Source organism: Stigmatopora nigra, chromosome 9 (genome assembly GCF_051989575.1).
Source record: "Stigmatopora nigra isolate UIUO_SnigA chromosome 9, RoL_Snig_1.1, whole genome shotgun sequence".
Lineage (NCBI taxonomy): Eukaryota > Metazoa > Chordata > Actinopteri > Syngnathiformes > Syngnathidae > Stigmatopora > Stigmatopora nigra.
In genome coordinates, this window is record NC_135516.1 from 13,581,431 (window position 1) to 13,595,548 (window position 14,118).

Below are 14,118 nucleotides of genomic sequence, written 5' to 3' on the forward strand. Positions count from 1 at the left end.
GTACTGTTTAATATCCAAGTACTGTTTAATATCCAAGTACTGTTTAATATCCAAGTACTGTTTAATATCCAAGTACTGTTTAATATCCAAGTACTGTTTAATATCTAAGTACTGTTGAAAACAGTAGATATTTAGATATTAAACTCTCTCTCTCATGAATATAATTTTGAGAGCTGGTTTTAACAGTACTTAGAAATTAAACAGTACTTAGATAATAAACGGTACTAGATATTAAACAGTACTTAGATATTAAACAGTACTTAGATATTAAACAGTACTTAGATATTAAACAGTACTTATATATCAAACTCTTATTCTTAGATATTAAAGCCTCTCTCATGAATATAATTTTGAGAGCTGATTTCAACAATAAACTCTCTGCCACCATTTGAACGGCGACCAAAAGACCGGCGACCAAACGTCCGGTCACGGAAATATAGATATCGAAGCAAGAAAAGCAATCTCAATTTTGTTTTAAAATGAGGAACCTGAAATGCAATTGTTCCAGTGCCCTGCTTTCATAATTATCACATTTTGGAGGAATATGATGTATTCATTATCTATATTGATTCGCAGTTATGTATGCTCAGTATTATATCATGTATACATGAAGTATTCATGTGTTATTTGTGTAGGATTAAAGTTTATGCTTTGGAAAAAGGACAAAAAGTGATGAAAACAGTACAGCAACATCTTTTCATAACAATCAGCAGGATTATCACATTCCCTTTTTATACCAATTAGCAGGGTTGTTACATTCCCTTTAACTGCAAAACGTTGGCTCACATTTTGCATGAGGAAGTATAAGCAGTATCAGTGTAAAAAAACCCATAAAGGGTAACTTTTTTTTGCAGTAGAGAATGTTAATATGTCAAATAATTTATCTGTTTTTCTGATGTCATCTCTCAAATGTCAAATGTGAGAAAAACAACAGGAAACTGAAGTACTTTGTCGACTTTATGCACTTCCAGTTGGACATACATTTGTAGTACGTTGATTCAACCCAAGCCTAAACGGCTTAAAAATGGGTGGCTTTATATTTTGTCAGGACAGAGTGATACAAAAGTTAACGTGTACTGCTCAACAACTATTTACACATTCCCGTACGGCGTATACATATCATTAAAATGGTCGTTATTTACATGATTTATACACAAGATCCTCTCAGCCGATGTACCGCTGTGAAAAGATGAAAACGGGAATAAACGCAGAGATCTAAAAAAGCGTCAAAATAACGATCGATTAATCAATAAAAACCGACCTATGAGTTGTTGAGGAGGGCGTTCTGAATACTCTCAAAAACCAAAGTGTAGATGTCGTCTTTGGCCATCATTCCGTCCAGGTATTCTAAAAAAAAAAAAAGTCAAAATTTTAGGAAAAAGGCGGATCAACTTGGTTTCATGTGGGCCGGACTATTTTAGATATATTTTTTTGTTGTTTTTGTCAAAAAAATCGGATTAAATGGATCAAAAATACCAAAAACATTTCGTTTTTTTAATAGATTTTAAACAATTTTTCTTAGTAAGGCAACAAAAGTAAACAAAATATTTGTTGAATTATGTTCAATCTTAAAGTAGAAAACAGAAAATATTTTAATCTATTTTTTAGATTTGACCAAATGCTTTTTGAAAAAAAATTGGAATTAAAAAAATTGCTGTGATTGATGTAAAGAGAGGAAAACTAGGAAATATAATATCAATCTAAATAATCTTCATTTAAATTATGAATTTGATCCAAAAATGTGTTTAACTTGACTTAAGATTGACTTTCACGGGCCGTAAAAAATGACACGGTGGGCCAGATTTGGCCCCAGGGCCGCCACTTTGACACCAGCGTTTTAGCATATTGGAAATGAATCAGTTTTGCATTTAAATGGTTGCCAAAACAAATTCGGCCTTACTGTTTGCTCTCCACATACCTATTCTGTCACATTCGCTCTCCATTTGTTTCCGGTGCTTGAGATACATGGGCCAGACGTGGCCGTCGAAAAGACCGGGCGGGTCGGGGACGGTGTACGTTCTCGTACTGGCCAGACACAAATTAGAATGGTGTCAAAAAACTGGAACGGATATGGCGGTGGCGGCGGTCGGGGGAACGGAGAGACGTTACGCCACCTTCTCCTGGTCTTGCATTCTCCGTACGGAAGCGAAATGTAGAAGCATCTGTCGTAGACGTCGATGAGCGGCCTGCGGAAAGTTGAGATGTGGCCCAGATGAACATCGGCAAGTTGGGAAATTCATGGGGCGTGACCGGACGTTTGGTCGCCGGTCTTTTGGCCGCCGGTCAAATAGTGACAGAGTTTACTGTTGAAACCAGCTCTCAAAATTATATTCATGAGAGAGAGTTTAATATCTAAGTACTGTTTAATATCTAAGCACTGTTTGATATTTAAGTACTGTTTAACATCTAAGTACTGTTTAATATCTAAGTACTGTTTAATATCTAAGTACTGTTTCATATCTAAGTAGTGTTTAACAACTAAGTACTGTTTCATATCTAAGTACTGTTTCATATCTAAAAACCGTTTAATATCTAAGTCTTGTTTAATATCTAAGTACTGTTTAATATACCTAAGTACTGTTTAATATCTAAGTACTGTTTGATATCTAAGGACTGTTTAATATCTAAGTACTGTTTAATATCTAAGTACTGTTTAATATCTAAGTACTGTTTAATATCGAAGTACTGTTTAATATTGAAGTACTCTTTAATATCTAAGTACTCTTTAATATCTAAGTACTCTTTAATATCTAAGTACTCTTTTTATATCTAAGTACTCTTTAAAATCTAAGTACTGTTGAAACCAGCTCTCAAAATTATATTCATGAGAGTTTAATATCTAAATATTCACTGTTTTCAACAGTACTTTGATATTAAACAGTACTTAGATATTAAACTCTTTCTCATGAGTATAATTTTGAGAGCTGCTTTCAACACTAAACTCTCTGTCACTATTTGACCGGCGACCAAACGTTGGAGCCCCCTTAGCAAGTGACCTACTTGTAGTTGTAGATGAGGAAGCCCTCCACAATGAGAATGTGGATCCCCCTCGGGTCCGAGTCGTAGTTCTCGGCGTCGGGCGACAGCGCCACGCCGTGGGAACGCGCAAACTTGACCGGGTTCTCCTGCCAGCCTTTCACCGTGCTGACCATGGCCTCCATGTCCAAGGCCGAGATGACTAGAAAACAGAAGAGCATTGAGGCCAAATGAAGCGCATGGGGCGGGGTGCCGTGAACACGCTAGTTTGGCTAATGTTTCCGGCATTCATGTGGAATACCGTGGTGTTTTTTTTTTTTTTTTTTTTTTTTTTTTTACTGGATGTGCATATGGTTTTTCCTACGGGAAAATCCATTCTTACCATCCCATTGTCTAAAGCCGTCCTCCCCGACTTCTATTTGATGGGGTTTCTGAAATAACAGTCACCAGTGAAACATTGCGGTAACCCAGTGACCAATCCCAGCTGATCGCTCCTGGACAAAGAAGGCCAAGAACCTGTGTCCACCCAAAAAGTTCTTTGGGATGGGCTATTTTTTTGGGGGTGGGATTCGTATGGGACAGTTTTGACAGATTGGAGGGTTAAAATGATTGACGTCAAGAAGAAGGATATCAAAATATTTGAGATAAGAAGAAGAAAAAATGGGAAAAGCCAAGGAAACAAATTTTCCAGGCCTGGACAGTTTGGGATTAATCCTAGAACTGCATTTTCCAGGCCTGGAAATTTTGGAATTAATCCGAGAACCACATTTTCTAGGCCTGGAAAATTTGGGATTAATCCTAGAACCACATTTTTCCAGGCCTGGAAAATTTGGGATTATTTTGGAACCAAATTTTCCAGGCCTGGAAAATTTTGGATTATTTTGGAAAATGGATGAAAGTTGTTTAGTTCATCCATTAAACCAGATAAAAGTATTTTTTTGGTCATTTAACAGATTTTATGAATGTTAGATTGTTTAATCTCCCCTGGAATTATTTAAAAAATACAGAAAATCTCACGGGTAACCCATAACAAAACACCCCTATTTCCAACCAAGTACTTATTCTGGAAAAGTACTAATTTTTGTTTATCACTTTGTACAGAGACTGAAAACTTCAAGCTATCATTCGCCGGTTTTGGCCAGAATTTGAACCAATTTCCCTCGTTTTAAGAATAAACTAAAAGAATATTAAGGTTATTTTTAAAGTGCGGACTTGGGCCTTAATGGTCGTCTATCCAGGAGACAATCAGCCATTGGGGTCACTAAACTACCGCCATGATAGGATATAATTTCCGACTGTTGTCCTCGGGGGAAAATCCATGAAGCATACCTTGCATGTCATGGAATCTTACCTTGAAAAAGTCATCCTGGTGTACCACACAGCAATTGGGTAACGTCCTGAGCAGTCTGTTAGTCAGGGTGGTCTTACCACCGTTGGTCACTCTGTGGAAAAAAAAATCAACCTAAATAACTCTTATTGCTAAAAAAAAACACTTAAAAAGGATACTTACCCTCCGATGCCAATGATGAATTTCATCCTGGTGTTTTTTGTGGTTGTTTTTGAATTTTTTGATGGAATTTAGTAATAAAATAAAGGGGAACTGCACTAAACTCTCAACCAAACCTTCCCTTCTCCTTCCTCTTGGACCTCAACAGTTCCCCTCCTTTTACTACTTCATTGATAGACAATATTTGCCGGCTATTTAAAGGAAACCAGCCGTCCAGGGGAGCCAATCAGAAGGCTTCTCCAAGTGGAGGCGGGGTCTCATTTGCATATTAGCCACATTTTTTTTTACACCTGTCAAGGATAGGAATGTGGCAGGCGAGAAGATTCCTAAAACAGTGTTTGGGAGGGTCGTTGACAACATGGCGGACATTTTTGCAAAGTGTTCTGCTATTAGCGTGGAAAAGTTGGAGAGACGGATTTTAAGGGGAAAATTGGAGTGGTGCGTTTATGGCGCTATATTTAACTCAGAAGGGGCGTCATGCGTGTTTGTGACGCAACTGGCGGGCTAGCCATGTGACTGGCAACGCTGGCGACCTATTCACCGCTCCCGGGTCGTAAAAGACGAGTCTACTTGCTGACTAACAGTGAGGGGGTCTGTTCTTATCGCTTTGTGTCTTATCTGGCTCACGTGTGTTCCATTAGGAAGTGAACTTTGCTTCAACTTGATATCAGGACACGTGTGTGTACGTTGTGGGAAATGTACTGTTACTGTTTACTGATTGGATTGGATAACATTATTCATCTCGTATTCGGGAAATTTTGTTGTCATAGGAGGAAGAGGGTGAGGATGCAGAAATAGGAAAGGCATTTTAGACATAAATAGATAGGTAATAAGTAAGTTAATTAATAAATACATGACTAAATATATAAATAAATAAGCGTGTTGCTGAAAAAAAATATTTTTTTATGTATAAATACGTGTATATATATGTATACACACGTATACATACATATACATACATGTATACATACATATACATACATGTATACATACATATACATACATGTATACATACATATACATACATGTATACATACATATACATACATGTATACAGGCATAAATGTATACATACATATACATGTACATTTTTCGGGTACATGTACATGAACATTTTTCGGGTACATGTACATGAACATTTTTCGGGTACATGTACATGAACATTTTTCAGGTACATATACATATACATGAACATTTTTCGGGTACATATACATGTACATTTTTCGGGTACATGTACATTTTTTGGGTTCAAATAAATGATGACTGAATCAAGGGTTACATGCGCATAAGACTCGGTAGACTCTTTAGTAATGTTGGCAGTGACATTTACTATTTGTGGTTATTTTCTGTTTTGCAGTAAAAAAACAACCATTGTGGAAGTGAGATGGGTAAATAAATCCCATAAATAATCACGGCAAGGTCAGTATGACTAGCTTTTTTAATTTTTTGAAATGTTATTCCTGCTTAGTTATCTTTCCAAAATATTACAAACAGCATGTCACTTTTGTATAAATAACAACTGTTTTTTTAAAACTGTCTTTGTTTTTTTTACAATTTCAATCAGGCAAAAAACGACGGACAAACGGCAAAAGACAAAAGAGAAATTGAATAGCATGCCACCTTTGCATCGTCAACAAAAGGTCCAGAAAACATCGACATTATTGCACATGACAAAATATGTAAGACACCATTTTTTTTATCTTCCAAAAATATACGTACATTTTCCCGCAATGTGAATTGAAACGTGTAAAGCTTTTTGGTACAACCTGGTGTGAAGCGTCCATTCCATTTACTTGCATCTTTTGCATCCTGAGAGGCCGTCCCAGCTCGTCCAATCTTTGTAATTCAAAGTTCTAAAATGGAAACACACACACACAAAAAAATGACAGTAATACCTCGCTACTTCACAGATTCACTACATTCCGGCTTGAATACGCCAAATATATCTAAAAAGTTTATAGTGTAGGCACAGTAAAACAAACATGAAATGAAATGTTATTTCTTGTTATAATTAAAATTATATTCATGAGAGAGTTTAATATCTAAGAGAGAGTTTAATATCTAAGTAGTGTTTAATATCTAAGTACTGTTAAAAACAGTACTTATTTAGATATTAAACTCTTTCTCATGAATATAATTTTGAGAGCTGGTTTCAACAGTACTTAGATATTTAACAGTACTTGGTATTAAACAGTACTTCGATATTAAACAGTACTTAGATATAAAACTCTCACTATGATATTAAAGAGTACTTAGATATTAAACAGTACTCCGATATTAAAGATATTATTAGATATTTTAAAAGTACTTAGATATTTTAAAAGTACTTAGATATTTTAGAAGTCCTTCGATATTTTAAAAGTACTTAGATATTTTAAAAGTACTTAGATATTAAACTGAACTTAGATATTTTAGAAGTACTTAGATATTTTAGAAGTCCTTAGATATTTTAAAAGTACTTAGATATTTTAAAAGTACTTAGATATTTTAAAAGTACTTAGATATTAAACTGTACTTAGATATTAAACTGTACTTAGATATTAAACTGTACTTAGATATTAAACTGTACTTAGATATTAAACTGTACTTAGATATTAAACTGTACTTAGATATTAAACTGTACTTAGATATTAAACAGTACTTAGATATTAAACTCTCTCTCATGAATATAATTTTTAGAGCTGGTTTCCTGCGACCAAACGTCCGGTCACGCAGAAATAGCGCACACAATTGTGAAGGTTGAGTTAAATAATAGTGTCGAGACCTTTTCAAAAGTCCAACCTATACGAAATAGACACCATCAAAACACTGTTCCTACATGGAGAGTCCTCCCCTATTCCGGCAGACCTTGGAACCAAAATACCGCGATAAACGAGGTATTACTGTAACGTCTGGAAATGCTGCCTTTGCATTAACGAATACTCCGAAATGAGATCTTTTGCAATGTGGGTTACGTTAACAAGAAAAAGTGTGTCAATGTTCTTCTTCCTCATCTTGAGAACCCGACCGGTGGGTGGAGCATTCCCAGACCAGTTGATAGGCACCTGAACCACGGTTTGAACCCACTACATTTTTTTTTCCTCCGGTTTCAGGACACCTCGTGAGATAGCGATCAATTTTCCTCGTCCGGACGGCCGGGTTGCCCCCGGGGCCCGTTTGTTTAAAAATAGAACCTATCGCTGGCGTAGAGGACGACTTAAAAAGATTAACAGCTGTGCTTTATGTAAGACTGGCGTCCTCATGGGAATATGAGGTGTGAGGATTGGGTGACATACACAGAAATATGTGTACACTTTGAGCTTGGTGACTTAGCACAGTTTCATTTACTTACTAACTTACTTATTAACTATCTATTTATGTCTATAATGTCTTTTTCTGTGTCTGTATTCTCACCCTCTTGCTACTGTGACAATGAAATTTGGGGTCAACTGGCCAAAAGCCAAAATAAGGACTATTTCCGCATACTTTGACCTAAAATTGTCCTTCATAGTGATTCTAAATGTCTGGTTGGATTGTTAGTGGTGTGTGGACTCTCTCTTGCGTTAGGGTGGGGAACCTTTTTGGCGGAAAGAGCCATAAATATTTTCTATCTTTAAATATTATTGACTCGGAAGTAAAAATACATTAAAAGGCTGTTGTGATTTTTTTTGGGTCTTTTTAACAGTTTTAGTGTACAAAAAGTCTCTGTCAGAAGTAAAAATACATGAAATTTAGATTTTTGGGGGGTAATTTTACTACTTTTAACATACAAAAAGTTTTTGGCAAAAGTAAAAATACATGAAAACCGGATTTTTTTGGTCATTTTACCAAAGAAGTAAAAACGCATGAAAATTTAACTTTTTTTGGGTCATTTTACCACTTAACATACAAAAAGTCTGTCAGAAGTAAAATTATATGAAAATGTGTTTTGTTTTTTGTCTTTTTACCACTTTAAATTTAAAAAAGTCTCTGTCAGAAGTAAAAATACATGAACATTTGATTTTTTATGGGTCATTTTACCACTTTTAGTGTACAAAAAGTCTCCGTCAGAAGTAAAAATACATGAAAACTGGATTTGTTTTGGGGTCATTTTACCAGTTAACATACAAAAAGTCTCTGTCAGAAGTAAAAATACATAAAAACTGGATTTTTTGGGTCATTTTACCACTTTTAACATACAAAAAGTCTCTGTCAGAAGTAAAAATACATGAAAACTAGATTCATTGTCACAATAGGTATTTCTATTATAATATTTTTATACAAAAAAATGGGAGTACAATTTTTAGAGCCACTAATGTGACCAAGTCGCTTGGTGTCATAGCAACACTTACCTTAGATTTTCAGAATTCGCTCCCAATCTCAGCAATCGTTTGTTTCAGCCTATGAGGGAGCAGAAAACACCATCATATAAAAAATTTCATATCATTCAAATTTCATCCTGGGTAAAAGGTTTAGTATCTTTTGGTTTTAAAGCATTTTTTAAACCAAACCTTTCTGTAGGGGGCAACACATTTCCATTCTGTTGCTCTTGTTCCAGTCTACAAAAACGCAAATACATGAAAAACTGAGCTATTATCAAAGATAAATATAATATTAATATGAAAATAATTGCAATTTATGAACAAATACACTTCTATCATTGGAAAATAAATTATTGTGATGAAGTATTTGTAGAAGAAATGACAAATACTTTATAGAAATCATAAACTAGCAGTAAAAGATGATAAATTATTTTAAGTGAAGGCTTATGCAAAAGAAAAATATTTTATTAAAAAAATAGCATGACAATGTCAAATAATGTGCCTAAAATAGCAAGAATTATCTTCGATAAAATGATAGCTTAACATAAGAGTAACATTGGATTATAACATAGCATAAACATTAAAAACTCACCTGGCTTTTATCTTCTCATCGTCATACCTGAAAAAAAAAATGAAAAAATGGTCAAAATCAGCATTGAATGGATGTTTTTTGTTGATTTTTTTGCATTTTTTTGCAGAATCTGACAGCAAAAACCTAACAACTTACTGCAAAACGCACTCAGGAACCTGCACGTGCACCATGGGGATGAGTAGACTCAACTCGTGGAGTGTATACACATACCGAATCTTGTCCAGGAACTTCACACTGCAACAAAGTTAGAAACATATTTTGAAAACCGTCCCAAAATGATGACATATGACTAAAAAAATGTTTTGGTGGAAAAAATCACCAACCTGATGAACGGTCTGGAAATGGCCAGAATAGTTCTGATGAACCACGTGGGATGAACGATGATCAGACGCTTGAGATTCTTCCTCAATCTGCATTGAAAATATGTCATTTCACATTATGATATGAAACCATGATTGTGCATTTTTATTTTTGAATCTTTCCATGATGTCATCATCATCAACTCAATCAATCAAAGTGTCATAAAAGACAATACACATCCCTGCTTCTACCACTTCAACCTGTAGCCTTCTAGAAGGCGCTACAGAGCCATAACAGCCAAGACAAATAGACTCAAGGACAGTTTCTTCCCAAGAGCTATCACCATACTCTACTCAAGTTCTAGGACTAAATCAAGACTTATTACTACTACTTATACTATTTATTTATTATGTTGAGCACTTATTTATCAATGACAATTTATTGATTATTTATTTATCATGATTATATATTGATTATCCATGTGTTTGTTTGTTTGTTGATTCCATAGAAAAATGGACCGAGTCCAATGGACTACTTATTTATTTCTTATTTCATAAAGATTGATTTGTCTGTTTGTTGTTGTTATTCGTGCACTACCTGGTGAAAGTTTTAAATGTCATTATACATGTATAATGACAATCAAAGGTGCTCGGACGTTTGGTCGCCGGTCTTTTGGCGACAGAGAGTTTACTGTTGAAACTAGCTCTCAAAATTATATTCATGAGAGAGAGTTTAATATCTCATGAATATAATTTTGAGAGCTGGTTTCAACGGTACTTAGATATTAAACAGTACTTAGATATTAAACAGTACTTAGATATTAAACAGTACTTAGATATTAAATAGTACTTAGATATTAAACAGTACTTAGATATTAAGCAGTACTTAGATATTAAACTGTCTCTCTTAGAAATTAAACAGTACTCCGATATTAAACAGTACTTAGATATTAAGCAGTACTTAGATATAAAACAGTACTTAGATGTTAGACACTACTTAGATGTTAAGCAGTACTTAGATATTAGACAGTACTTAGATATTAGACAGTACTTAGATATTAGACAGTACTTAGATATTAAACAGTACTTAGATATTAAAAAGTACTTAGATATTAAACTCAGTCTCTTAGATATTAAACACTCTCCCAATTCAATGAAGGTACAATCTTACTTTCTATCAATCATCTGGTAGCATTTCTTCAGCCAGCCAATCCCGGGCATCTTCCTCCGAGGCGTGGCGCCATTCAGATAGACGATCATGTAGTCGTCGGCCACCAGCAGTTCCAGGCTGCTCACCACGTACCTGGACACGGGAACGAGGGGGTGAGCTAAGTGAGGCGGAGCATTAGCATTCCTCCCTTACAGGAAGAGGTTCTCCATGATGTACGAGTAGTCGTCACAACCGCTGTCGGGAAGATGGCAGGCCGAGAACACGATGATGGCGTTCAGGCCTTCTCCGTAATAGCCTGTGGTGGACACAGTGGATCCAAAGTTAAGCGTTTTAACAGGACGGGGCGGGACATTTTGGCAGGGGAAACACTCACCTCCGTGGGTGACGACCCTGAGGTACGGCCTGATGACCTGCATATCGATTCGTTGCTCCTGGTCGCCGATGATGACCGTCCTCCAAAGACGGCCGGCCGAGTCACGTTCCTCCTCGCCCTCGCCCGGAAGAGCTTTGGCGCTCGCCACGGGTGTGTCATCTGGAATAATATTGTGGGTTTTATGGGGGTGTAATGGGAATAGATGTGGTTGGGTGATGTGCAATTTTCCCGAATACCTTCCCACTCCAGTTCGTTGCCGTTACTGCCAAAGTCCAGCGAGTCGGTGTCGTCCGGCGTCTCCATGTCGTCCACGTTGATGTCCAGGTCATCCGAGAGTAGCGAGCCCTCGCTGTGGTCCAGCGATAAGTTCATGTCGGGGGCAGTCAGGGTGCGTCGTTTGGAGCGGTCCTTGCCCGTCCCGCCCACGTTCAGACTACAGGGGGGGTCTTACCAGAGAAACCGATCCGGTAAACGTCATGTTAAATAAAACTGACATATTTTGCCGTTTAATATATCTAAGTACTGTTTAATATATAAGTACTGTTTAATATCGGAGTACTGTTTAATATCCAAGTACTGATTAATATCCAAGTACTGTTTAATATCAGAGTACTGTTTAATATCCAAGCACTGTTTAATATCCGAGTACTGGTTAATATCCAAGTACTGTTTAATATCCAAGTACTGTTTAATATCCAAGTACTCTTTAATATCTAAGTACTCTTTAATATCTAAGTACTCTTTAATATCTAAGTACTCTTTAATATCTAAGTACTCTTTAATATCTAAGTACTCTTTAATATCTAAGTACTCTTTAATATCTAAGTATTCTTTAATATCTAAGTACTCTTTAATATCTAAGTACTCTTTAATATCTAAGTACTGTTTAATATCTAAGTACTGTTTAATATCAAAGTACTGTTTAATATAAAAGTACTGTTTAATATCTAAGTACTGTCTAATATCTAAGTACTGTCTAATATCTAAGTACTGTCTAATACCTAAGTACTGTTTAATATCCAAGTACTGTTTAATATCTAAGTACTGTTGAATATCTAAGTACTGTTTAATATCCAAGTACTGTTTAATATCTAAGTACTGTTTAATGCCAAAAAATAATTTAGTTATAGTTAAATTATACACTTAAATTCTATTAAACGCCAAGGGTATATTAAATGGCGCACTAACGGGAGATACACCCGGGTATATTAAATGGCAAAATACAGTAGGCAGTAACTGTTTACATACTGGTTCTGTTGTCGCCGAGGCCGCCCGTGGAATCTCCATCTTCCGGCAAAGGCCTGTGGAACATGGAGAACATGGCGTTAGGAAACCCGAGAAAAAACAGCGCACGGTGGAAATGGAAAAGCGAAAAACCTGGGGAAATCCTCGTCCTGCCACTCGTCCTTCACTTCCATGCTGTCCATGCGTAAAGTGGCCTCCGCTGTCCCCATGGTGGGCGGAGCTTGTTTGGGAATGGGCTGGCTGTGTTTGTAAATGATGCAAAAAAAATAAAAAAATCAGTCATTATTGATTTTTTTGTAATGATTTTTCTTAATGAACATGGCCTGCAGAAAAAATAATTGATAAAGTAGTGCTGAGTGAAAACACATCTATATATAATCGTTCAATAAAACGGCCATTAGAGTCCAACAAAAAACAAAATTTGTAACACAAGTCAATAATATTGACGAGTTGGCTATTTTTTGTTTTTGTAGCATTTAGCAAAGCATGTTAGCGGCATTCAGGTCTTAAATTAGTTTGCTTAGCTTAAAGTGGAAATCGCATTCAATAAACGACATAAAATAAGTCTTTTAATGACATCAATAAAACTCCAAGACTGAATATTGCTGGAAATTTCCAACAAAAATAAAAAGCTTAAAGTTTTCCTTGCAAAATAAAGCACTGTTGTCAATAAGGACCATTTTATATCTAATATTTAGTTTTTTTTATATAAATAGATTAAAAGAACTAAATTAAAAGCCCTGAATATTCCGTTTTTTATAGATCTAAAACAATGTTTATTTTGGATTTTTTTTAAATATATTTTTAGATTTTACAAAAAAAAAGAACTAAAAACACAGAAAAATGATTAAAAAATGACAAATATTGATTTAAAAGGAGGAAAATCAGGAAACTTAATATACATCTATACTCTTCATTTGAATTTGACACTAAAACAGAAAGTCACCACTTATGATTGACTTTCCCTGGCCTCACAAAATGATGCGCCGGACCAGATTTGGCCCCCCAGCCAACTATTGACAATGTACTGTGTTTGTACTTTCTATGAACACATAATATATTTCATTTTTCATCACATTATCACCCAATTGTGACTTCCCTTTCTCACAAAGAGATAAACCTGCTCCGTTTTGGTCGCCATGACGCATCATCATATCATTTTTAGGTGCCATATCTACATTCACAACAACAAATCACCAAAAAACAAGATTATCTTTGATTTTCCCCAAAACACGACTAATCCTGACCTTTCTCCAAGACATCAACCTGAATAAATTCCACAGACAACAAACACAGACCATAAAAAACAACACTTAAGGGCAAAAAGGGCGGCCTACATGCGGGTAGTACTCACATGAAAAAAAAAACAGCGTCTGTGCGATTTAACGACGCGGGAAAGCCTTTGCGTCTTTTTTTGTCTTCTTTTAGAAGCGCCAACGTCGCGTTATCAAAAGCGTCAAAGACGCCATTCCCGCGTTTGATGGCAAAATGATGCCAAAATATAATATATAATCCTCCCTTCCTCCGGTGGCTTTCACCTCTGCGGAGCGCCGTTCCCTCGGCTAAAGCCGCGCCCCCTTTAATCCCGCCGTGATGATGTCATCCATATGGCGCTTATGTAATCAAAGCAGCGTCCTTTTGCCTCCGGGATGGCACGTTTTTTTTTTTTTTTCAA

General features: G+C 35.9%; 2 protein-coding genes across 4 annotated transcripts; both read right to left on the bottom strand.

The window, feature by feature from the left end:
- Nucleotides 1–929: 929 nt before the first annotated feature.
- Nucleotides 930–5,318, bottom strand: LOC144202141 (nicotinamide riboside kinase 2-like). Of its 3 annotated transcripts, XM_077725148.1 has the most exons (8): nt 4,487–5,318; nt 4,328–4,418; nt 3,359–3,407; nt 3,001–3,178; nt 2,115–2,186; nt 1,919–2,025; nt 1,262–1,347; nt 930–1,179 (listed from the first exon to the last, which is right to left on the bottom strand). In XM_077725148.1, the coding sequence occupies exons 1-7, from the start codon at nt 4,510–4,512 to the stop codon at nt 1,262–1,264; spliced, it is 609 nt and encodes a 202-aa protein (XP_077581274.1). In that variant the 5' UTR covers nt 4,513–5,318; the 3' UTR covers nt 930–1,179. The 3 variants fall into 3 exon arrangements, with proteins under 3 accessions (XP_077581274.1, XP_077581277.1, XP_077581276.1); XM_077725151.1 differs by lacking the exon at nt 3,359–3,407; XM_077725150.1 differs by lacking the exon at nt 3,359–3,407 and having other exon boundaries at nt 4,328–5,317.
- Nucleotides 5,319–8,774: 3,456 nt separating this feature from the next.
- LOC144201560 (caytaxin-like) lies at nt 8,775–14,088 on the bottom strand. Its single transcript, XM_077724291.1, has 12 exons — nt 13,798–14,088; nt 12,576–12,683; nt 12,447–12,499; nt 11,435–11,644; nt 11,199–11,357; nt 11,018–11,120; nt 10,826–10,957; nt 9,679–9,765; nt 9,491–9,589; nt 9,356–9,382; nt 8,953–9,000; nt 8,775–8,842 (listed from the first exon to the last, which is right to left on the bottom strand). The coding sequence occupies exons 2-12, from the start codon at nt 12,650–12,652 to the stop codon at nt 8,803–8,805; spliced, it is 1,035 nt and encodes a 344-aa protein (XP_077580417.1). The 5' UTR covers nt 12,653–12,683; nt 13,798–14,088; the 3' UTR covers nt 8,775–8,802.
- Nucleotides 14,089–14,118: the final 30 nt, after the last annotated feature.